Source organism: Argiope bruennichi, chromosome 6, assembly GCF_947563725.1.
Source record: "Argiope bruennichi chromosome 6, qqArgBrue1.1, whole genome shotgun sequence".
Classification (NCBI taxonomy): Eukaryota; Metazoa; Arthropoda; class Arachnida; order Araneae; family Araneidae; genus Argiope; species Argiope bruennichi.
The window spans coordinates 63,660,315-63,687,610 of record NC_079156.1 but is presented as its reverse complement, the minus strand read 5'-3'; the positions used below and the strand labels follow the sequence as shown (position 1 = coordinate 63,687,610).

Sequence of the window (27,296 nt, the reverse complement as noted above, 5' to 3'; positions counted from 1 at the left end):
GGAACTAATGTGGTCTGTAATCTTCAGGTTCCTGTCCTTGATATCTTAATTGGAACTGTTCGCTGCCATGTTGGAATGCGCACTCTCATTGTCAAGAGGCATTCCAAGAATCAATATTGATGACGCAAAGAAGAACTCAACGCAAGCGCAGTATTTATTTACCTGCAAAGGAAGAGGAGGGATGTCGTCTAGCGCCAGCATGATTGTTGTGCTCTGTTTAGGGCTGTTTTTGACAGTTGGGGACGCTGCCTTACAAAAAGGTATTCCCTCTCATTTAGTGGTTTTATGTTCTCAAACATCTTTTTATCAAAAATTATGCTTAACCCCATTTGTTTTCATGTGGATTAGAACAATGTGTGCTGAATAAAATTAAAAAGAATTTCCTTTACAAGAAACAGCAAATGAAAGCTAACAAAAATAGTTGTCTTTAAATGAATATTTGTATATGATCCATGCATATATTTATCTAAAAAAGAAAAATAGCAAATCTTCGGTATATAAGTTTGATCTAAAAGTGGAAATGAATGCATTTTTTAATTCAAAATTTAAATACCTTTTACTTTTTTTACCATTTATTATAGATTTTTCAGTTTGAATTTCTATCCTCTGTTATTCTCAAATATTTATGATCTGATTTTGGAAAAAAAATTGTATTTTAAAAGTGACTTGTTGAGTAGATAAAATTAACTTTCTAAAAGTTACTGATGACATTTAAAAAATATATATACTGGAAATCTTTGAAATAAGTTGAGGAATAATGTAAGCGAAACGAATACCGAGTACACATTCTTTAAACTCAGAATTTATTATTTTTAAAGTAAAATGTATTTTCAATTCTCTTTTATAAAAATATATCTCTCTACATAACATTAGAATAAATAAAGTCTCAAAATCTATTTAGAGACATTTATTAATAATGTATCATGGTAAAACAGAAAGATAATTCTTTTTTAACAGAATGTGAAGTAAATTAGATTTTTAAAAAACATTAAAATTATAAAGATAATGTTATCACTTGGTTTCAATTCCTTAGAAAAAATCCTACAAAATAAATTTAAATTTATAAAATTATTGGAGGTTCGTTTTTCTTGATACTAAAACTTCATAACATTTTTAGGAAAATGGTAATTGCTTATTTATAAACTGAGCAGTTGAAAGATTCTTGTATAAAATTGCGAGATTAGAGCAGAAATAGACACATTAAACATTTTTTTATAATTAACATTAGTTGAAAAAATACAATTTACACTATGAGCAAAGCGATGAAAGTCATTTGGTATTTATCCATCTCTCTGTAGTTCTATTTCTCTGATAATGGAATGCACTTTACAATGTTCTTTCTGCTATTATGGCAAAACGTCTTATTTCGGGATATTAGTCAAATATTTTACAAAACATTCCTTCATTTTCTCAGAACTGCTAAAATTGGATTTGAATTAAAACTTCCATGCATTTCTGTTAACATTTCTGATAAGATAGATAGTTTTCAATTGGCCAAGTACTAATAGTAACTTCATATATTAATTATTATTCTAATGTCACTAATCATCTTCTCCAATTTTATAAACATTGCTCAATTCCGATTCGATGTTTCTTTCTTCACTGTCATTACAAGTGCTTTATTTTGAAAAATAAAAGTGACTTTTCCCTTTGTACCTTATATTTACTTTAAGATAAAATTGATAAAAATAAAAATGATTGTAAAAGCGAAAATAGAATTAATCTGCCAGAAATTTACTCCAAGAATTTAACACCAATAATAAAAAAGCTCAATGCAGGAAATAGATTCCAAATGATGAGATTTCCGTTTCCCTCACACGACACTTTTTTTTTCTACATTTACATGACGAGATATTTAACATGTTCAGTTTTAATGAGACGTGCCTTCATGTAATTGAATCTCTCACATGTGTTAATAAATTTAAATTAAAAATAAATATATTAAAAGAAATAACGGAATAGAAGCTGAGAAAATTAGGTATTTTATCAGAATTCTGTGAATTTTTCAGTCATATCAGTCATATTAATTAAATACCAAAAAGAGCAAACATTTTGCAAAAGATGGAAAAATCTTGCTTTGCACTTTTTAATTTTTATGGGTAAATTTTATGTATCAATCAATTTGTGCATATAGTAAAGGCAGTTACAGGAAGTACTTTTTAAAAATAGTCTTAGATTATTGAATATTCCTTGTTTCCTTTTATTTTGCTACATAAAAAATTAAAATGTTATTATGTTCCCAAATTTTTCATTTCATTCTTGTTTGAATGTCTCAAAATTCTTTGTATTCTCTTAGCATTTTATTCTTAAAATTTTAACTCTAGAAGAATTCGTATTAAAAATAAATAAATGAATAAACTTAAAATCTTTTGACTTTTTCTTCTTCTATCCTGTATTTGCAAAAAAAATCTTTCTGTAATTCGAATACTTTAGACGAATAGAAGTTTCTTGTTCCTCCAAAAAATTAATTGGTTATTAGGTGCGTTATAATATTGCAATTATTCTCACAAAAAATAATATTTAAAAAGGCCAGGTAAATCAGAAAAGATTTTAATAGAATTTTTATTGGAAAAGAATGCTTTATAATGAAACACTATAACGTAGGATCCATTTTTCATTATGAATTCCCAATTCAAACCAAATACGCCACACACGAAACCCCACTGATCGATGAAACACGTGGGCGGTAAACTGAAATCCTAGAAAATATCTGGCCGCTTGCCAAGAAAGGTTAACCATAAAGGAGAAAAAAATTGTTCCAAAATGGCGTCGTTTTCAAACAGTAAAGCTTTCATGTTACAATCGATGACATTTAAAGATGAGAAAAGGAATGGAATATTTATTTTTTTCTGAATGAGAAAATGTGTTAACTTTCCTACTAAAATAAAATATGTTTTATAGATAACTATAAATTTCATGACAAATTTAAAATAAATAATTTTTTTTAAAGTTCTACAACAGAGGAAATAAAATTCTTGATAATTAATCAATTATTTTCATTGAAAATCTTAAAAAGCAAACTTAAGCATTAATATTTATATCCGTTTTATAATTTTAAATGAATCCTTTAATTCTTTCTATTCGACAAACAATAGCCTATTTACAATGTTCTGATTTTTTTAATACCACATGTTATCTTGTAATGTGAAAATTATTCGTTTTATTTCTGATTTCTTTTTCTTTTCCAGTTCTTATATTTTTAAATACACACAAATATTGATAACATTTCATTTTTAATGAATTCATTAAAACTTTATTAAACTTTAAGAAATATTCTTCGCACTTTAATAATCGCTTTACTTGAAATAATAAATTAGACGAAAGTATAATTTAAAATAATAAAAAAAAATATCTTAAGGCATATTTTCAAAATTGGACTCATTTTTTAAAATTTACCTTAATTTTATGTGAAACTTAATTAAATTTCTTTTTATTATGCATTTCAACTTTATTTATCAAACAAATTATTGGAAGAATTTTTTTTTTCAGTTGTTCTTAAAATTTAAAGCTTTCCTTTCTTCAGGTTTTAGATTTCAAATTTATTTGATTCCAAAACGCTTTGTAAAATATAAATATATAATTCAGAGATTATTGCCCTTAATTATAAATTATTGTAATTTACTTGTAAAACCATAAGATTGAAAAAAAAATAATTGAACAAAAACATAAAAAAATATGTAAGTTTTGAATCAGAATAATAATCAGAACCGGCTTTATCCATAAAAGGGTCAGGTTACAGTGTTCAACAACAGTTTCCATGCATACTAATAAAGAATATTCTCCATTTTTCATAAAATAGATATTGATATATAATTTCCTAAATATTTGGATGAACCTATAGTATACTCATAAACTCATAAAAATTTGGATGAACTCATAGTATACTGATAAACTCATAAAAATTTGGATGAACTCATAGTATACTGATAAACTCATAAATATTTGGATGCTCAGTTGTTAAATAACGAACAAATATTCGAATTATTTGTTTGCAAACAAAACTAAATTTTGGAATCGAAATTAGTGGAATGAAAAAATGTAATGCATAAGGCAAACTCTCTGCATCTATTTTAATGATTTGATTTTTTAAAAATCTTTCTAGGTTCGTCCATCAGACAACGCCGTAGCCTCATGAACCTTAGTTCAATGGTATCAGATGTAACAGGACGACAAAGCACAGACTTCGTTTCTTATGGAAACTACTGTGGTCTTGGTGGTTCCGGTCAGCCAGTTGATCCAATAGACGAGTAAATCACTGTTTTAATATCTTATATTGACCAATTCCAATGCAGTGAATTTTATTTACATGCCACATGTTGAGCAGATAATATTGGAAACTGTTGCACATCTTATGTGAAGAAAGGCTGTGTGACATTATAGTGTAGCATATCATGAGCAGTGATATTTATTGTGGTCTTTGACACCATTTAAATTGACTGTTTTTGAAAGAACATGAAAACATTTGATAACTGATTTGCTTTCGCAAAATCGTTTTAGAAAGTCAGTTTGTAAAATAATAATTAGTCAATGGCAAATTAATGAGAATCAAAATTATTCATTAATTTGATTTTTAAGATGCTTTCAAAGCAAATTTCGTTCAGAACTTTTTCCCCTTGCAGATTTCTGTATTTATCGGATGTATATTAAATTTTGCAGATATTTTAATGGGGCGGTTTCCATGTTGCTTCTGCTAAAGCTGTTTCGTGGTTCTCATTTAAATCATATTTTTTTAATCATGAATGCCACTTTTGTAATTTACACAAATGACTTATTGACATTGGTACTTTCAATTTAAAGAAAATAAAAGAAAGAAAAATATTAGAGGGGATTCGTATTTCTAAACTGAAACATCATAGCTTAATAATATTTCACACTTGATTAGTTTTTCTATTATTATCTATAAGATTTGTTATTAATTATGTATCATTGATAACGTTCATACAAAAAAATTTTTAATATCGTCACAACGCACATGAATATAAAATTAGTAACTAAAGCAATAAAAACTGTTGTAAATATACTTCAAAACAATTTTTAATTTATTAAAATTAGAAAAAAAAGTGTAGAAATGAAATCATTATTACCTAAAAGCTTTTTTCTTTTAAATTTTATAGTAGCATAAAAATAATGTTTGTGCAATTTATTGAGAGCAGAAGTTAAAATTTTGATTAGTTTTTAGTCAAAAACCTAATAAAAGTTATCAAAAAGATTGTTAAAGAACATCTGCTACCAAATAAGTGATTACATTCCAAATGTAGTAGCTATAGGACCAACATGTTCTGAACGACTTTTGCATTACACATGTAGCAATTCACAAATCTTATGACATCCTATGAATATTATCATTTTAAAATACGTTATAAATAATTTACAGTGCTCTGTATTTCTGTTAGAAGCAAATTAGAGGTTATTTATTGCTCGAAATTGTCTTTCAGATTTTTGATCGACTAAATATATTAGCAAAGAACGATACTAAATACATTAGCAAAGAAATACCTTATGGTTTAAAATTTTATCTACTATACAATGTTGAATTTTAATGAAATATCCTAATAAAAAATCCTACTTTTTACTTCTGACATGAATTTGCAAATTATTAAAATATTTTTTACTTTAAATGATTTCAGTCCGAAATTTAATCTAATGTTTGTTACATACTATTACTACTAATTACATACTGTTACTTACTAATATTTTGATTATGTTATTATATTTATCTGTAAATGCATAGGCTCAAAACTGCAATATGTATTTGCTAGAGCTTATGGTCCATTTTTGCAATAAAAACTCATAACAAGTTCGTTTAATATAGGTACTTAAGTGATAAATTTAACCTATTATTTCCTTCTTATTTGAAATGGTATAATGTTTATTCCTCTGAAAAATGTTCCAAATCACATTTTATATCTATATATGTTCTTATTATAGCAGATAGTAGTAGATTGTTTAAGTCTATTCTTTAGGCAACTGATAGTAATGGAAACAAATTCTCAGTGACATTTGATTTTTTTTTTCTACTACTCATTTATAGATGCTGCCAAATCCACGATTTGTGCTACAATCTTTCTTCCAAAGGCGCTTGTCGCAGCTTAGGAGAAAAGGGCGTATATCAAGTAAATTACCAGTGGAGTAAAGCGAAAGATGGCTTGGCTGTTTGTGGTATGAAAATTTTATTCATTTGTTGCCATCGGGATACAAATAAATAGAGATAATATTAAACTCAAAAAACCTTGGAATCTTCCAAATATTTTCTGAATATGAATGAATACGTCAGAGAAAGCTAAAAGTGTCATGAAATAAACTAGTCAGAACAAATTTTCATTCAGTTCAAATATATACAGTGCATGCTGATAGTTTACTGTCACAGACATTCAAAATTTAGGATGGGTATTTTGCTTAAAGGTGGGTTTACACTCGGCCAGTTACAAGACGGTCAGTAAGGTAACGCATGCTCAGAAGGGGACTGATTTATGTTTACCACAATTTCATAAGACAGATTCAGGTATTCCATGCTTGGCTATAAATTGCCGTTTTGGCGTCCCTGAATTTTTCTTTTTTACTGCGTATCGTATTAAAATGATGGATATTTACTCAAAGAAACTCGATAAAATAAAAATAATGGTCAACATACCTAAATTTGAAAAACTTTAGAAAAAAAATGGCAAATAAATAAAATGAAAACAACAACAACCTCGTATCAGAAAGAACAAAGAACAAAAAATGTCGGAATTAATCTATAATAAGTGATCAATTTTTTAATGCCAAAAAAACCCCGCCAAATTCTACAAATTTTTGCTCAGTAAGAAAAATTACAATACAGCGGCATGTTGTCCCATCGGGACAAGTACTTGCCATGGACCGAATAGCCTTTTTCAGCCTTTCTACGCATGCGTTGCCTACTGGCCGTCTTATAAGTGGCCAAGTGACCCACCTTAAAAAGCAACGATATTTCAATTGTAAAAAAATGCAACAATGAAAGCAGTAAAAGATATGGTAAACTGAAAACTTAAAATCCGTTTTTAAATTGATGGTAGGTATGCATAATTGCACAAGGCAATTTTTTCAAAGAAAATTTAAAATAAAAATAAATTTTGGGTTCATTTTTCAGTATAGTTGTATAGATATTCTTCAAAATATTACAGCAATCAAAGGTATAAAAAATAATTCATTTGAAATTCTCCATTCAAAAGTAACATTTGCAGATTCCTTTACTTTTACGAAATATTTATAATCTTCATCGATACCTTGCAATAATCAGTATTTTATTTCCTAAATGTCGTTTGCCGATTTGAGAGATTGATCGAGGAGTACTTGAATTCGAAGTTCTTAACCTCCAGATCTAACAATGTTGGAAGAAAATATACAACAAATGCAATTACATAAAAGATGTGAATTTCAGGGGGAAATAAAAAGCAAATGTTTCAAATAAATGAATTTATTTATAACATTTGCTTTTTAAAATGTTTGCAAAGAAATGAATTTTAATTAATGTTACCAATTTCTCAAGTTCTGTAAGTTGTACAAGTAAGTTTCTCAAGTTCTGTAAGTTGTGCAAACAATTAATAGAATTAAGTTCTATTTTATTCTAGAAATTAAATTAAATAATTTCTTCGAGGAGTAAAATTAATCAGCATATTACAAAATTGAAATATCTACTAAAAACGCTTCTAATGATGCATTGAAATATCTACTAAAAACGCTTCTAATGATGCAGCAGTTGTAAAAGATGCCATTTCGTCAAAAGCAAAAAGTTTTTAGACATGTTCGAGAAATCAAAAAATGCTATGAATGTCGTTCCTGAGATTGTTGGGTAAATCATGAATTGTAATTAACTGGAAAAACATTAGAATAAGAATAATATTTTGAGTAATTGCATTCGAAGTATGTAAAATCACCTGTATTTTGACAAAGTAACTTCCAGGAAAAGATGAAATGGCTTCTATAGAAACGACTTTAAAAATGCTTCGGTTGAGTGCATTCCAATCAAAGAAGATATCTTTGAAAGCCTTTAATAAATTAAAGAGATTTCGCATTTCAGAAACCTTTCGTAATGCTTTTGACTCTTACTCTTTTAAAATAACGACATTGCTTAATACATGATGTCAGCATAGTAAATTGAGCCTACTTTTCATCAATGAGATTGAAATATAAAAATGGGTTAAAATCTAGAATTCGGTACAATTGATTGCTGATATGTTGACTTATTACTAATATTACTTTAAAAAGCATTTTGCTGTATGACTTTGTGCTGCTAATAAGAAGACTTGGCATGTTTTAGAGAAGTAAGTGTACCGTATTCTAAATTTTGATCTGACACTTGCTCCATAATGAACGACAAATCGCTACTGCCAATACAATTATGTGGGATTTCACTTTGTTTCTGTACATTATGTTGAGGTTGAAACGACATTATATGACTTGGTGACATTATCTCAAATCTTACAATGTCTTTGAAAGATAAATACTCGGGATGAAACTATCAATATATATTACGAAGTACTGCTTTTTTTCCACAAGTAAATTGACATTCATTTTCTCAAATTGAAAAGTCTCTCGGTTTTAAAAGGGTATCGATGAATATTACTGTGATAATGAATTGCATCATTCGTAAAGAAATGATTTTCATTGAATACTTTTTGAAATATTCTCATAGCTCACATGTCATTTCTAAGGATAGTGATCAAGATTAATCGTTATCTATTTATTTAGAAAAAAAATGTGAGAAATGCTACGATATTAAATAATATCGAAGAAAATATAGCACTATATCTTCGTGCTATTTGAGATGTTGGCTAAAGTGCAAATATCGGGAACACATTCTAAAATTTCATTCCAAAACTCTTGTTTTTGAAGAGAAAAGAAAAAACGTGTTTTTTTTTTTCAATATTTTAACTACCCATGAAGCGCTGCTTTTTAAAATCTAGTCTTAATTGCTACCTGTTTATAACTTCAGAAATCATTAGAAAAAAGCAATTGAAACTTATGGCCATACTATTAAAACGAGCAGAGGAAGTCTGTCTGTTCCAATTATCCGAATATAAGTTAGCACTGTAACTTCAACACGAAAAGAGCTGGCTGGATAGATAAAATTTGGTACACAGATTTAACATCTTTAGCACCAAATTTTGAGAGACATCCAACAAACGGTTGACCCTCTGTCCGTCTGTACTTTCAGAAACATGTAAACGCGATAACTCAAAACACAAATTTGATAATGATCAAATTTGATATATGATTTTGTGATTACAAATGTAGTTCGATAACAAATTTTTGTTTTCAATCGGTTGGAAAAAACGCATCTAAAACAAAATTTGATTTCCGATACTATTAACTGCATGCTAGAGATTAATCGTTAAAACAATCGCCAAGGATCATACGATGGATTCAGTAAAAATTCCAAATCCATGTCAAAGGTTAATATTTCGCAACTATTGTAAACCAGTGCCATACAAGGTATTCACTGAGATAATATTTTTATTAGAAAATATGCGAGAAAGTTTTGGAGAGACTACGCGCAATACAATCATTTCATTAGTGTATTGTGCATAGTTGTTCTGTTATTATTTTGTCGACTGTATGTAAACTCGAACACTTTTTTCTCTTAATAAATCCTTCCACATATACCCATTAAACAGATAGGGGATCCTAGAGGGTCTAAATTCGGGGGTATTCTGTAGTGAAAAGAAGCCAAGACTGCCAAAAGGGTACTTTAAGGTTATCCTATCGATCTGTCAACGCTGGCGAAAATGCACCAATCCTCGCAAAATGCGCCATCATAATGAAAAGCAATTTTGCTTTTATTGGCTCAAAGCTACCTTTTGCCGATAATATCGTGTTTGGCGAAAACGGTCGACGGGATAATCTCAAAGTACCGCCAAAAGGAACCAAATTTCTTTCTTCAAATGAGTCTAAAGGTTGGAAAAAAGACATAATTGTTTCTTCTAATTTTTCGTTTCATTCTCCTGAAATATAACGATCTAAACTATCGAATAAATTAAAATTAATTTTAAATTCTAAATTCATTCCAAAATTCTAATAGTGCATTATTAAATCCAGCCTTTAAAGAGGAATTATTTCTTTTTAGAAGATGACAAAAACTCATCTCCCGCCGCGCATAAAAAAAACTGATTTACAAGTTAAAGGTTTCCTTCGCTCTAACAATTCACACTTTTATTTCTGTATTTATTCGCCGCCATTGTTTATGGAATTTTCTCTTTTATGTGTCCACTCTTTTTTTTTTTTTTTTGATTAAGTGTTTATTCACAACAATACATAAAGTACTGGTCCGCTAAAAGGGACATAATTACGACCGTAAAAGGCCAGTGGGCAGACAATAAACCTCACTCTGCATCGGTTCTCTCGCATGGCTGCACCGATTGTTGTTGGCAAACCAGGGAACAACCGATGTGGAAATCACAGCAAAGTGTTCGCCCGATCATTTTTTGTGGTGTCTTAACGTGACGCAAGTTGAGTTATTACTCACGCTTGAAGTGCATGACGCATACTCATTTTTTTTTTGTTACTTTTTCGTATTTGAAGCATACAAACAGAAAGTATTGTAATCGTTAAAAAAAAAAAAAAAAAATCGAAAGTAAAATTTTGACGGATCTTTACGTTTTAAACCTTCCGGAGAACGAAAAAACAGATTTAAGGAACTACGGTTATCACTTTGTGAACAAGACAACTCAAAAACATTTTGAGATAGATGAAATTCGATTGTAGTTTTTGCAATTTGAAGACTTCTATCAAATTATGAATGAAATCCATACACAATAAGTCTATCTGTCCTAGTACAGACGAATACGATAACTATAAGACATTAAGAGCTAGACAGATTTAGCGCCTAAAGTGCACATTTGTAAAAAAAAAAAAAAAAAAAAAAGGAATTTTGTAAACAAAATTTTTTACAGTGAAACGAAATAAAGATAATGAAGCAATTCACTTTGGCTGATATATTCAAACAACAATATTTCTTTAATACCATATGTAAGTATGGAAAATGCTAACAATATTGTTTTTATGGTCATTAAATGGTTAGAAAAGGGTCAATTTATTGCCAAGCAGGCTAAAATCATGCCAACCATTCAAACACTCGCCAAAAGTTCGCCAATTTTGATGTTGTCAAAATTATCGTATTTGGCAGAAAATCTTACACTTTGGCAACCAGATGCCATTCTTAAGTCAGACCCATTCAAATGAGTTAAATTCGTTTATTTTTCAGTTCCTACTATTAGTTCACACTCTCCCTTTATATATATGTAATGATATTTTAAACTCTTCATTTAAACCAAATTAATTTCCAAAGCTTTATCTTAATTTAGCCCAAATTAAAATATTCTCTTATTTCCTGATCTAATTCCACTTTCGGTTTAATTAATTCCTTTGTAAAAATAATGCACCATCAGTACTACGTAGCGAGTGAAAGTGACATTTCCGTTGCCCTTCTCAAGGTTAATACATATTTTGAATTGCTTCGTGGCCGGAAATCCGATGTTATATAAGACTAGTGATCATTTGTTTCGCCCCTTCCCCTTTTGCCTTCTTTACTTCTGCTTTTGTGCCGCGCTGCGCCTTCTTGTAAATAATTATGGTTTCCTGGATGGTGGTAGAGAGAGAATAAAGCGAATTTAAAAATACAAAGTCTCTTCACTGCTTCGAACCTGCATTCTGCTTCAACCAAAATAATGTTACATATATTTATATATCTTGTTCAAATTTTCAATCGTTAATAAAATACTTTTTATTCATCTACTCAAGTTCAAGTACATATATTTAATCTTGTAGTGGATGACACTTGATCTTAATACAGTTTTTATCAAATATTAATTAATTAATTAAATTTGTCCGGTAATTTCTATTTGGTCGCCAATGTCGTCAAATCAGTCGCCATGGTCTGAGATTACTGATGCGACACCCGATCATAAATAATATAAGATATATATAAATAATATAAGAAAATAAGTAGGAATTGACTTAAATCCTTTTATATATATTACTTGTATTTTATTAATATTATTATTTTTATTTCCATTTCAAAAAATAAGCTTTCTTTCCAATTCATTATCTGATTATCCGAGGCTGGTTCTGTTCAAAATAATTCCCATCGTAACTCTTTAAAAAAATTATAGTGTTAAAATTATGCCACGAAATTTTAAATATGCAAAGGTATAAAACAACAGTGACTCCTCGTAGTTTTTTTTTTTTTCCCGAGAAGAAAGATGTTCTTAGAAACGTTTTTATTCAAGAAGGAAATTGTAAGATAACTGAAAGGTAAAATTATAAAAAAGTAGTACGAATTAAGTAATTTTATAATATTATTTACTGAACCTAAATTTTCCTTTGAAATGAATTTTAGAAATATCATCTATTTTGCTTACAAAAAAGCAATAAAAATTGCATTATGACTTTTTTTTAATTTCGCATAATAATTGAACTGACTGTTTTTATTTAATCTGTAATTTTTATTTTGAAATTTATGTGTGTCGTGCAGTTTGTAAAGAAAGGATAACATTACAAATTCATCCCTGGTGGCAAATGTTATAACTAGCCACTGCGGATAAATCTGAAGTAAAATAAGAAAAAGAAGAAAAAGGAGTAGCTGGAAAATAAAAATAAAAGTGTTGAAAACAAGGTATCCATTTACGCTCAGAGCAAGTCATGTTTCGCAATCAGTGGTTTTTCTTTTCTTTCTCTTTTTCTTCTTCTCCCCTCCTACCTTGGCTCACCCTCTTTTCCTCGTCACTGCAGGTCACTTTTTAAAGGAAAAAAAAAAAAAAAAAAAAAAAAAAAAATTAGAACTCCATTATAAAAAATAATAACTCTTGATCATGAGGCCAAATTATTGCAACAGCCGTCTGTGCGGGTCATATGATAAAGAAAACACTCTTCCCGAACACTCAATCATAACCTTTCGAGAGGTTTGTTTTTGAAGAAGGAAATTGTTCATTGTTGCAAAACTGAGTGGAAAAACTAAGATTTCGCTTGCAGACGATTATTTTGATTCTGTTATTTTTAATGTTTAAAGCTCTTAGCAACAGGTTTTATTCATTACACTAAAATCTGCTGTTAACATTTATTAACAAAAACTGTTTTCATAAAAATTTTAACATTTCCGATTTATGTTCATCTTTTTTTTTTTTTTTTTTTTTCTTTTCTTTTTTTGAAACTTTCCAATAATTTTCTGAACACTTTAAAATGCAGCGTAGAGTATGTTTGAAACACTATAAAGATAATTTATTAAAACTTTAAATGATTTCCGAAATATTTTTTTATCTCTTTAAATGAAATTCATCAAAAAATTTATAAAATGCACACAATTTTACGTTTATAAGCATTCTTTATCATTATGTTTTGGTTTCATTATTTACTCGTTCAGCGATTAAAAGATTTTTCTTTTTTTTTAAATGAATACTCCCCACAGATCGAACATAAGTGGAAAAAAAAATCTGAAGATTAATAAACCAAACATCACCTCCAATAAAGATGATGATTATATCGAACAGATTCTTATAAATGATTTTTTTTAAAATCTTCCAGGACTAAGTTTTTCGGTGTCTATTATGAATTAATTTTTAGAATCACGGAATGACAGGCTTTATTGCTTAAGATAACATAAAAAGAATTATTTCAATCAATCAGTAATATTTTATGCTTCCTGACACTAGACAAGAAAAGAAAAAAAGAAATGGGATTGTTGATATTTGCGTTGATGGGCGTTTTTCAGATTTTCTTTTCTTAATATTTTTGTTATTTATTCTTTTCAGACTGCTATTCTCATTCTTACTGGATTCACGTGATGAAAAGAAATAACTATCGCATTTTAAATATTAAGAGTTTAATTTTCTAAAAAAAGTTTTTTATCTGGTACTTTTATTTTTATTTTCTTGTATTCGAAGTAAAGAAAACGATTTCGAAATTTTGATGAATCTCCACTTTTCAGACCTCCCTGAGATTGAAAAACATATTTTTGAAATTACAGTGGCTCAAAAAATTGAGGGAACACCTCATTTTTACTTGATAAATCCGACTTCCAATATAAATAACACATTACCGGAAAGTGTAAATATGTTTTTATTTTTTCCCATAACAAATGGTTTAATTTAGAGTAAAAATAAAGAAAAATCAATGAAAAACTTCTAAATTGAAAAGTTTCAGAAGCATTTTAAATAAACATACGCAGAATTTTGCCTCAAAAAAGGGAAAATACACCAATGAAATTTTTGCAATATCTCGGATAGAAACAAAATGTCACTGATAAGTTGCATGTCTTTTGGCTCCTATAATGGCCTCTAAACGTCATGGTACCGATTCGACCCATTTTTGGCGGAATCTGAAGATATTTTATCCCATTCTTCTTGAAACACTTGTTTTAAATTGGTTTTGTTTTTAATTTTGTGTTTTCGAACCACTTTTTCGAGTGTGGCTCACGAATATTCAATGGCATTGATGTCGGTGTACTGTTGTGGAGTGTATAACTGCTATTTACAATGAAAAAGACACCATATTTTGAAGTTACGTGTATTCTGTTTGGGGTCGTTGTCCTACTAAAAAATGAAATTTCCATCGAAACCCAAATTTTTAACATTTTCCTTTAGATTGCTGCGAAGTATATACAAGTAAACCATATCATTTATAATTCCATCTATAAAAATTAAATTTACTACCCCGGATGAAGCCATTTAACCTCAAATCATGACGGAGTCACCATCATGTTTAACTGTAGGACGTAAATTTTTTGGATCCAAAGCAGTATTAGGCTTTCTCCATAAAGTAAGATGGCTGTCACTGCCAAAAATGTTGAGTTTTCTTTCATTACTAAATATAGCTTTCTTCCAAAGGTTACTGGTCTTCAGTTGATGAGTTCTTGCAAACTTCAAATGCCTTTTCTGAATTTACAAGCTGATGAACGGTTTCTCTCTAACAATGCGACTTTTATATCCAGCTTGTCTAATGGCATTTAGCACAGTTTCAGCACTTACACTTCTGCCTATGATTTGAAAAGTTTCTGCAACAAGTTGGATGAACTATATGGTAGCAGCAATCTAAAGGAAAGTGTATTCGTATTTAGATGGAAATTCCATTTTCCAGCAGGACAACGACCCCAAACAGAATGCACGCAATGTCAAAATATGGTGTCTTTTTCATTGCGACCAACAGTTACACACACACACACCACCACAGTTCCCCGACATCAATGCCATTGAATATTCGTGGGCCATACTCGAAAAAGTGGTTCAAAAACACAAAATTAAAAACAAAAGCCATTTAAAATAAGTGGTGCAAGAAGAATGGGGTAACATATCTTCAGATACCACAAAAAATTGGTCGATTTGGTACCATGACGTTTAGAGGCCATTATAAGAGCTAAAAGAAATGCAATTTAATAGTGTAAATTTGTTTCTATGCGTGATATGGCAAACATTTCATTGGTGTGTTCTCCATTTTTTGAGGCAAAATTCTGCGTATATTTATTTAAAATGCTTCTGAAACTTTTCAATTTAGAAGTTTTTCATTGATTTTTCTTTATTGTTACTCTAAATTAAACCATTTGTTATGGGAAAAAATAAAAACATGTTTACACTTTACGTTAATGTGTTATTTATATTGGAAGTCGGATTTATCAAGTAAAAGTGAGGTGTTCCCTCAATTTTTTGAGCCACTGTATGTCTGCCAATTTGTAAATATGATAACTGAAAAACATTTTAAATTAGATGAATGAAATTTGACATGTGATTTTGACATCAAATTTATAGATTTCTATTAAATTCTGGGAGAAATTTATTCGTAGAAAATTTGGCTGTACAAGTACAGGCGAACACGATAACTATAAATTGTGAAGAACTGGATGAATAAAATTTCGTATACGGTTTAAGCATCTAAAGTATTCGATCACTTTTTAGTTAAATTCATTAAGAGGATTGACTCACCGTCCGTCGATCTCTACATTTCGAATGTATATAAACTCAATGATGCAGATCAATGAAATGTGTTTAGCATTTAATTGCACAGTTGAACCAAATCTGTCAAAGGCTTGACAGGCTCTCGATTTACTTTTGCATGCATGTAATGCGACAATTCAAAAACGAAACGACTCAGGCAAGTGAAATCTGATGTGTCGTTTCTCAAATCGTAGTTCTGAGACAGATTTTGGTCCTATTGAGTGGAGGAAAAAAAGTATATTCATAATGATAATTAGTTTTCTATACTGTATAAGAAAACAAAAAATTTCAATTATTATACTCTGAAATTAAAAATTTGATTCATTGTGGCGCTCATGTACTTTACCTTTAGTCCACAATTTTATGCGGTAAAAGAGAGATAACATGTTTATTACATAGTATGCGAGAAAACTTCTGGGAGACCTCTCGCCCTGGTTTGAGTAATAAATGAAACATACTTAATAAAGGATATTTTTTAAAAATTACAAGGATATTTTTCTTATTTATATAATTTCAAAATGTAGTGTGTAATAAAATTTTTTCATAATTTATGCTTCTTTTAAGTGTAAACACAGTGGTTTCGAGTTAGCAATGAGCTAAAGTTAATAGTGAAGTTATACATATACTAATTTTAAATCCAGTGGGGAGGGTCTCCCCAAAAGTTTCTCGCATGCTTTCTAATAAACTTTCCAAGCCAAAGAACGTCTTACATGGCATTGGCGTACAATAGTTGCAAAATGTTCACTTCTGTATTGAATTTAGGACTCGTGCGAGTTTGAGGTTCGAACTCGCAACGTTAGGGTTCATAGTCGAGTAACAAAGCTACTAGACAGAAGTGTACACTCGTGACCGGAAGTTGTTATCTGGCTTATGAAGTTACCACCACAATACTCCCCCACCAGTGAGTCGGTGGAGTTTATCGTGCCAATTATGGCGAGCAACTAACGTGATTATCACGCCAAGCGTTATGGCGAGCGACGAACGTTGTTATCGCGCCAAGCGTTATGGCGGGAGTATTGTGATGGTAACTTCATAAGCCAGATAAGAACCTCCGGAAAGGAGTGTACACTTTTGTCTAGTGGCTTTGTCACTCGGCTATGAACGCTAAAGTTGCGAGTTTTTTCGGTGATTAATATTTGGCACGCGTTAATAGTATCCGAAAATCGAATTTTTGTTTTAGACACGTTTTCTGAAATTTCATGTGATACAAAACTTCACTTATAGATACAGAGTCCCATACCAAATTTGATATACTTAAGACACTGCGTTTTTGAATGATCGCGTTTACATTCTTATGAAAGTACAGATTGACAGACAGTCGATTCTTTTTTTTAATTTGTCTCAAAATTTGACAGGTGTCTACATTATAGATGTAAAATCTGTGAACCAAATTTTATATATCTAGCTTTGTTTGTTTTGTAATGATCGTATTAACTTATATTCGAACAAACGGACTTCCTTTGAACAGATTTTTCTCAAAATTTGATAGAAATCTGGAAATTCGGTGTAAAGACTGTCCAGCTAGATGAATCCATTCATCTAGCTCAAAGCGTTTTTGAATGATCTTTATCACAGACGGACATTTTCTAAAAATGTATTTTTCGAACTCAGAGAGATCTGAAACGTGGAGATTAGCCAAAATCTCGAGTTTGGATTTTTTAACGATTACTATACTTTATACTACGTATACGAGAAAGTAAAAACAGAATTTTCATTGAAGCTAATAAAATGAACAACCTTTATTAGTGAAACCTTTATTAGTTTAAACAATGAAAAACCTTTTTTTTTTTCGAAACTATTGTTTTGAGATAAGATGCTTAGTCAGAGTTTATTCAACTATTGCTTTAGGTTTACCTGTCCTTGGGTTTATTTAATAAGTGCTTTCGAAACCATTGCTAATGTTTTGCTATTCGCAATGAATCGAAATTTCTAGAACGCTTATCGCATTAGAACTGGCCTTAATTAAATTGCTCGTTTGTGTTTGAGTAATTACCCTTTACTCACGAGAACAGTATTTCCAGAAAACTATGCCGCTGCAATTCATTTTCAAACACTTTTAAGATTTTCGAATTAATTATATGATTTTTATTTTTAACCTTCTAGTGTGATCTCCAAAGTGGAGTGGCACTCAATAAAGTATTAATATTCCTCGAATATTCCATGATTCACAAAATTGTATTTTTTACAAATTTATTTATTTGGATTCTAGGGAAATAAAATGTTTTGGTCGACCTGCTTGCGGTGTGTATATGTCCTGTCAGCCTACTCACGAGAATAACATTTCCAGAAAATTATGCCGCTGCAATTCATTTTCACACACTTTTAAGATTTTCGAATTAATTACATGATTTTTATTTTTAGCCGTCTGGAGTGATCTCCAAAGTGGAATGGCACTCAATAAAGTATTAATATTCCCCGAATATTCTATGATTCACAGAATTGTATTTTTGTATTTTTTTGTTGGTATGGTATATTTTAAACATTTATTTATTTGGATTATAGGGAAATAACATGTTTTGGTCGAACTATTGCGGTGCGAACTATTAGGCTGTGCCGGTTTTCGATTTATCGAAAAAAAAATCGATCTGTGGAAATCATGCTTATGTTCACGATAAATCGCGATGCAATAAATCGATATTCACAATTAATTTAAGTTTTCGATTTCATTTTGGTTACCGGTTAGTATTTATTTTTGTTGCCCTTCATTCTTATTGACCTTCAGACAGAATTTTTGTTAATATTTCTATAAATACTGTCATACTCTAATGCATAAAATATTTGTTTTAAACGCAATGTTACAAATTGTAACATGCAGATATCGCTTTGGCATTGACACATTTTATTAAAGGGGTTTTAACAAAATTATTTTCTAACTATTTTTAGTCAAAAGAAAAAAAATAATTATTTTATAAATTAAAACTTCCTTTTATGTGGAGCCGTGTGCTATTTATAACTTAGTATAGCTATAAATAAATGATGATATCATGATATATCGAAATGTATTGGACGATATATCGCGATGAGGAAGTTCCATCATTGCCCAGCCCTAGTGTGTATATATCCTCTCAGCCTAGCACTACTGAGGCAACTGCCTCGTTAGAAATCCGATATTAGAAAGAGAAATGAAAAATCAAAGTCTCAAAGTGAAAGTATTCTGAAATAAAAACTTGTTATTCCAAATGATTGCCACAATTGATTTTTATTATTGCTTATTGCAGCATGTGCACATGATTGAAAACGTGACAATAAGAGCTAGTTATCTTTCACCTGCCCTTGATCTATCCTCTAATCTAATCAACAAAGAATGTTCCTTTTTCTATGCCTATATTTTCCTATTTCTAAGTTCTTTTCTTGTTAAATTTTTATAGACTCTTATTTGTACAATACGTAAAAAAAAAAAAAAAAAAAAAAAAAAAAAAAAAAAACAGGTAGTCCACATTTTACTACTAAGCATACCATCACCACCGGTCAAATGACGGATTATGAACTTTTACATCGAAAATGCGCATATCATCTTATCGCTTTTGCACATTTGACTTCATGACTTTTTCTAAGAATTATATACAGTTAATATTCTGTTACTTTTTTATTTGTATTTTGTTTATTTGGAGTAATATTTGTGGTATACCGTTATCTACCACAAACGATCATTTGACTTGGAGAACAATTTATTGCTTTATAAGGTTATCGGATCAGAAATTATGATGCAATGCGTATTCAAAGCATTGTATTCAGTTAACTGCACATTCTTGATTTAGATTGCATAAATACTTGGATTTTGTACAAGCAAACGACAGAAGAAATATCTGGTGACAAGATTTTTTTACCCCAGTTAGCAATAGAACTTGCCGCCGATTTGCGAGAAGTCCGTGAACAACCAAAAGAAAGAACAAACACAAAACGATCGATGCCTACATCCATTACAGATTCTTATCAAAAGAAATGTCAAATAGGATATTGTAACGAAAATAAAACAATTAAAATTTGTTCTAAATGTGAAAAATATGGTTGCGGAAAATGTACAATGGAAACACCCTGTATAAGTAAAAAATGCGATAAGCAATGAATTAAAAATTCTTATTCTTTGTATTTATAACACATAGAAATTGACAATATACAGTTTTGTTTAAATATAATGAAGCTAATTTGTTTATTTCCTTTCTAACATTCATATTTCATACATTCAATCAGGAAGCATAAAGTTCGGTCATTTGACCGTCTATGGGAGAAATGGGTATGTAGTAAGTGTTGGTGTGTTTAATGTTAACTGAAGGCAATGGTTAGAATAATCTTATATCACTGTAAAATATTCAAGAATTTGCGCCTTATCTAAGGAATAAAATAATTGTATGACTATTTTGTAGTAATAAAAATTATTTTATGATATCTTACGTTTCAAATACATATTATCCTTACAGATAACGACCAAGACACATGCAAAACCACCATTTGCATGTGCGATGCCATGCTGACTAACTGCTTGAAAAACAACCTGGAGTTCTACAACAATGAAAATCTGCATAAATTGAGTCTATTCGAATTACTCCAAGAAGCCAATTATGTTTCTGAACCTTAAATATCACTTCTCAGCTCGGATCTCATGCTTTTTGCAAAACATTAAAGTTTCATTTATTTATTTCATCATTTTATTTATTTTCGCTTTCCCAGCGATTCTTACAAGATTACTATGAAAATTTGATATATTTATTAATCATTAAGTAAAAAAAATTAATTTCTTTTATAATTTTTGTATTAATTAATTAAAATTATTTTTAAAAGATAACTGTGACTGTAATCATGACCAAAGCAGTCATTCATTTTCATATTTTTTTTTTTAATTCATGAACCTTTTATATAATATTTGACAAAATGAAGTTCAATATTTACTTCTATATCAATTAATTTTTTTATCAAGTTCTAACCATAATCACATTCCTTCTTTCCATTTAAAAAATTAATGCAACTAAGTTTATTTATCACGCTATTTCTCATGTCCAACTTTATTTGTTATTAAAGTAAATAATCACACATTTCATAGAATAAATGAATTTGAAAGAAACTCCCACCGATATTCCCATGTGTCTAAATTTATAGCACACATTCTCTTATGACGCACTCTATTTTTTTTCTTTCCCTGCACTTTTTAGTATAAAGTTTATACAACGAATTAATGTTGCTGAAAATTATATGTGTACGATTTCAGGACCAAATAAATATTTTCAAACAGCCTCTTGTTTGACAAATTTTGCATTCATCACACACTTAAAGAACAAATTTCCATCTTAGTAAAATTACCATATATATTTAGTAAAACTATCACATTTAACCATTCAAACAAGTATAGAAAAACGATGAAATTTTCTGTACTCAAATAATAACAATGAAACGTGAATTAAAAAAACAAGTATTTTGGAACTTTTACTCTGACATATCGCGGCTTTTTATTGTTTTAGACCTGATTCATCTATCTTTATTGTATTTTTAAAATTTATTCTTAATTCTGTAACAGCGATAAAGTGTACAGGAAATATGTATTTAATATCGTTGTAATATGCGTGTGCATAGATGGAGTAAAATACAATAAAAATATTTTTATATTTTAAAAATTTATTAAAATTAGGAAAAAAAATTACTCCAAAATAAATTTATGTAAGTGAAAAGCTTTTTGTTTAAAATTTCACTCCCATTAAAAAATGGTTTTCGTACAGTAATATTCTTCGAAGTTATTGAGAAAGATTTAATCAATTTTTAATTAAAATCTTTTTAAATTTTTAAAGCCTCTTTCTTAATATTCACTTATTACTCCAGAAGTAACTACATGCCCAATGATTAGCCCTGCAGAGTTTTTTAAACATTTTTTTATTATATTCAATATATTTAGCAAAAAAAAAAAAAAAAAATGTGAATATCTGGCCAATTTAGTGTAATTTCCCATACGCCTTTCACCACTTATTGACAATAATGTTCGTTTCTATGATCGTTTGCTTTATTGATACCATTTTAGATTTTGCCTTAATTTTGACAGCTGAGAAAATAATTTCATTCCTTTTTGTGAATATCCAGCATTTAGTAAATCATCCCAAAGATAAATTAAAAAGATTTTCAACTAATACAAAAAGCTGGAATTATACTTTAAAAGTCAATTATTTATAGACCTGTCTTTTTTCGCTCTTCTCGCATTCATAATAAAAGGTATCGAGTAGACAATATTTGTTGCAAGTAAAATAGCATTAATATATCGTCTGATGATTTTGCTCCAGTAGAAAATGCTTTTTTCCCCCTTTTTGGAGGAACAAAAACTTTGGAAAGTATTTTTATTCATCAATAATTTTAGATACAGTTTAGAAATAGAAAACTAATTTCAGAATATATTAAAATAATCAAGATTTGATGTTTCTTTTCAGATCAGCAAAGAAAAAAAAAATCATAATTTTCATTCACAAAATTTCATAACCATTTTGAATTCTAGTATCATGTACATGCAATTTTACTTTGCACGAGCTAGTTTTAATTACGGTGGATTCAAATTATAATAAAATTATTCGGAAAAAAATACAAGTAAAAAATTTATTTAAATCATTTCAGAATACATTTAAATATTCATATGATTGTGGCAACAACAACAAAAGAAAATAATGTAAAAAACAGAACCTAATGAATATCTTAACCCGAAATGAATTTACAGAATTGAGATACACGTATTAGCACAAATTAAGAAACTACAAAGAACTAAATAAGTAAAAATTTAAAGATAGACTAATATTTTTTTTATTTGCGATAAATAAATAAAAAAGAAATTGTAAATGCCGTATCAACAATTTTTGCAACAGATTTTTAAAATTCGTTTGGCGAATATTTTATAATGAAAAATAATTTTTATTGATAAAGCAATTCACCAAACAATCCATTTATCATTTTTCAGCTGACCGAAAAAGAAAAAAAAATTAATGCTGATGTTAAATTGTAATATTAACTGATTTTTTCAGGGGGTTTTTTAACGGCATAATGGAAACTAAAATGATTGGTCTTTATAAATCTAGGATTATATAACGAATTAGTATATTCAAAGTTTATTTTTAAAGAAATTTATATATCAGGGATTATATAACGAATTAGTATAATCAAAGTTTATTTTTAAAGAAACTTATACAGTGTCTCACAAAAATAATGGGACACTTGTGCTTTACAAAAGGAAACTGTAATAAAATAAATTTAAAAAACCTGTACAAATTTTTTGTGAGTGTATTTCATACTTAAATTTAGTAACAATTATTACATAACATACATTTTGTCAAAATATTAATTTAATAAAAATACAATTGTTTAGAAGGGAGCAAAAAATAGCTCACATAAGTGATGGGACACCATTAGAAATGCAACAAAAATCGTCTGAAATAAGCAATAAAAATATTTTTGGTGGTTTTATTTTTACTCAAAAGCAATTGGCAATAATTTATAAAATCGTCTGCAGTATTTCTCTCCAGTTTGTTTTGGAATTTTTGTGTTTTTTAGCTCTGTGCAGCCATGAATGCTAAACGAAAAGAAACTTCGCCTGAAATTCGAAAATTAGTAATTAATTTGCATATTGAACGTGGAAAATCTATTACAAAAACTACTGAAACAGTTAACTTGAGTCATTCAACAGTTTTCAATATCATTAAACGATATAAAAAGAATTATATTATTCAGGATAAAAGAAGACCTGGCCGACCATCAAAGCTATCTAATGGAATAAAGCGAATTATCGTTCGAAATATTAAAAAAAAATCCAAGAAAGAGTGCTCCTAAAGTTGCTGCTGATTTACAAGCATTATATGGAATAATTGTTAATCCTGAGACTATTAGAAGGGTAATTCGATCTGCTGGATATCACGGTAGAGTAGCCAGGAAAAATTTCTTCTTAAGTCAAAAGAATAGGAAACTCAGACTAGCTTTCGCAAAATCCAACATAAATAAGAATTCTGATTACTGGAATAAAGTTATATTTGCTGATGAGAGTAAATTTATTATATTTGGTTCTGACGGTAGAATCTTGGTGTGGAGAAAACCCAGAGAAGAATTTCGCAAACAGAACTTGGTGCCAACAGTAAAACATGGTGAAGGAGGAGTTATGGTATGGGGGTGTATGTCGTCCGCTGGAGTTGGTAATCTTGTTTTTGTCGACAGTATAATGGATCAGTACAAGTATATTGACATTTTAAAGCAAAATTTGAAATCTTCAGCACAAAAATTGAACCTTCATAACAATTTTAAATTCTACCAGGACAATGACCCCAAGCACACTGCTTTCAACGTTAGACTCTAGCTGCTGTATAACTGTCCTGAAATAATAAAAACACCACCACAATCTCCAGACTTAAATCTCATAAAGAATATTTGGCAAGAATTGGAATCAAGAATTCACAAACACACCATTTCTTCAAAACAACAATTAAAATCGGTGCTTCAAGAAAAATGGGGTAAAATCACTCCAGAAATCACAAAAAAATTTGTCAAATCCATCCCAAGAAGATTAAATCATGTTTTAAAAGTAGAAGGAAATCCAACAAAATATTAAAACCTTTTAAAATGTAAAATTTTTGGATAAATATTTGATGGAAAAGTAAGTGTCCCATCACTTATGTGAGCCATTTTTTGCTCCGTTTTAAACAATTGTATTTTTATTAAATTAATATTTTAATATTTTGACAAAATTTATGTTATGTAATAATTGTTACTAACTTTAAATATGAAACACACCCAAAAAAATTTTTTACATGTTTATTTATTTATTTTATTACAGTTTCCTTTTGTAAAACACAAGCGTCCATCACTTTTGTGAGACACTGTATATGGAAAAAAAAAAAAAAGCTTCTGTTATATAGTATTAAAGATGTATTAGTATATAATATTCGGAATGTGTTTAATATTAATTTTTATAAGAAACAAAACAATATTTCAGTAGACGAAAATCTTTAAGTATCGTTTTATGAGACAGCGTGTTATTAATACAATACAGTATTTATAATATTGTAGCCGAGATTACTATGAATTATTTTTTTACTGGCAAGCAAATTCGGTCGAGCTATGGTATCTAAATATCTCAGGAATAAAACAAATCTAATAATAAGGCTTCAGCAAATTTCAGCAACATGGATAATCTTTATTTTTAAGCATTTTTCTGTTTAATAAACAATCTGGATATCTACTTTCATAGCAGATGAAGTTCGATTTGAATAGACCAATGTGTTTAAGAAACGATGGATAGCAGGTTATCGAGAGTTACAGTGACGATGTATCTATTCTATTCGAGATGGAGAATATTACATTATTTGATCGTGTTTTGTACATTACAAACTTATATGTGTTTGTTTTTAGAATAGCTGAATATTAATTTTTGCAGCATGGAGCTCGATTAGAATACATCAATGCATTTCTATCTAATTTTATAAAATTATTAAAGTCACAATACATAAAACAAGATGATATATCCTATATGAAATAAGAAATATTAAATTATCTGACTAAGTTTTGAATAGCACAAGCCAACTCAAAGCATTATTTTTTTTAATGTTTCTTTCCCCAACAACATGAAAATAAAAATACTCGATTTTGGCTTACATTATTTGATGCGCAATTTTAAGAACCGATAAAAAGTATTCACAAACGTAATGTAGAAAGAAAGGTAACTGTTTATACGAACAAGACAGGTTTTATATCTTTTTCCTCGTATATAAATATATATATATATATATTAGTTGCTTTCTTTTGAATTACTTAAAATTTCATAATCGGAAGGTTCTCTGTCTGTAGAATCATTTGCGTGGAAAATAAAATGGTTCCAATAAGAAAATTTAAAATTCACCTGACAATATGTACGGGAATGGTTAATTCAGATGCAATTCACAATATTTAATGCGAAAACTATTAAACAAACTGACAAGCTTTGATTGATCCCAAACACATATATATACTGCAATAAAAAAACAGTAGGATATTTCTAAAGCGATAATATGTTTGAAAATCATAGTATTCGTGTTTAGAAAAGCACTAAGACTGACAAACATGTTGACCTCCCCCCAAATCCAGTTTGCATTCATTCATCTTGCAAAGCGAATTACAAGGATAAATATTAGTAACAATGTAATTGAGTAGCTACCTCGGATATCTGTGTAAAAAAAAAAAACATGCATGGAAATTTTTTTAATTATTTGTCCGAGTTTATTAGTTGATTTTATACTTCTGGTTGCAACTGCTTATCGTTGAGTCAGCTTCCGTTTCTTATTTTTTCGTATACGAAGCCATACAAAAAGGAAAATATTATCGCCAAAAATTCGACCTTGATATTTAACTTTTCAGATCTCCCTGGATCAGAATATATATATATATATATGTAATGGATTTCGAATCTTATCGGCTAAATAATATGCAACATATTTTGGTTTACGTAGAATGCAGGTTCGAAGCAGTGAAGAGACGTTGTAGTTTTAATATCCATTTCGAGTAAGCATAATTATTAACAAGAAGATGCAGCGCGCCACAAAAAAATGATCACTAGTTTTATATAACATAGGATTTTTGGCCAGGCGCCAATTCAATACACGTGTGACCTTTGACACCTTTCGAAGTGTACAGAAATATCACTTTCATTTGACTAATGGCGCATTATTTTTACAAAGGGATTAATTAAACCGAAAGTGGAATTGGATCAAGAAATAAGAAAATATTTTGGAATGAAGTTACGATGGGCTATAAATTAAAATAAAGTTTTGTAAATTAATTTGGATTAAATTAAAGAGTTTAAAATATCGTTACATATATATAATTTGGGGAATTGTTATTATTTATCGTTCTGTCTGTGAACACGAAAGCTCAAATATGTCTCGTGTAATGCGGTTAAAATTTGGTATGTGACCTTTACACCAAATTTGTATTCTATCAAATTACGAACGAATTTCATTCAGAGGAAGTTTGTATATCTGACTATCCGAGAGCAAGTAATTAATAATAATAAAGAAAGTCCTCTACAGATAATATTAGCTACCTAATTCTAGCATCTAAAGAGTAACCTGTATCAAATCCACCACGGGATAGATCATCAGTATATATTCAAAATCGCAAGGATTTAAAAGTACATACATGGAATTTGGTATGCCATCTTGTAATTAAAATTGTAGATTAATTGTGGTTTAAATCAGTTGGAAAGTAAAAAAAAAAAAAAAAAGGCTTCCAAAATACATAATCAGTTTTCATTACTCTACTACAAAACAAAACAGAATACTTCATGTGCAAGACTTGGAAACGAAAAGAACTGAGTAATTCTAAAAGTTTTAAAAGACCAAGTACCTAATTTTTATTTGGGCAGGAGAAATAACACTT

The 27,296-nt window shown here is 29.2% G+C and overlaps 1 protein-coding gene across 1 annotated transcript; it reads left to right on the top strand.

Annotated features, from left to right (window-relative positions):
* On the top strand, positions 1 to 20,579 carry LOC129971126 (phospholipase A2 Scol/Pla-like). Its single transcript, XM_056084620.1, has 4 exons — positions 1 to 260; positions 4,103 to 4,247; positions 6,032 to 6,159; positions 20,357 to 20,579. The coding sequence occupies exons 1-4, from the start codon at positions 68 to 70 to the stop codon at positions 20,512 to 20,514; spliced, it is 624 nt and encodes a 207-aa protein (XP_055940595.1). The 5' UTR covers positions 1 to 67; the 3' UTR covers positions 20,515 to 20,579.
* The last annotated feature ends 6,717 nt before the right edge of the window (positions 20,580 to 27,296 follow it).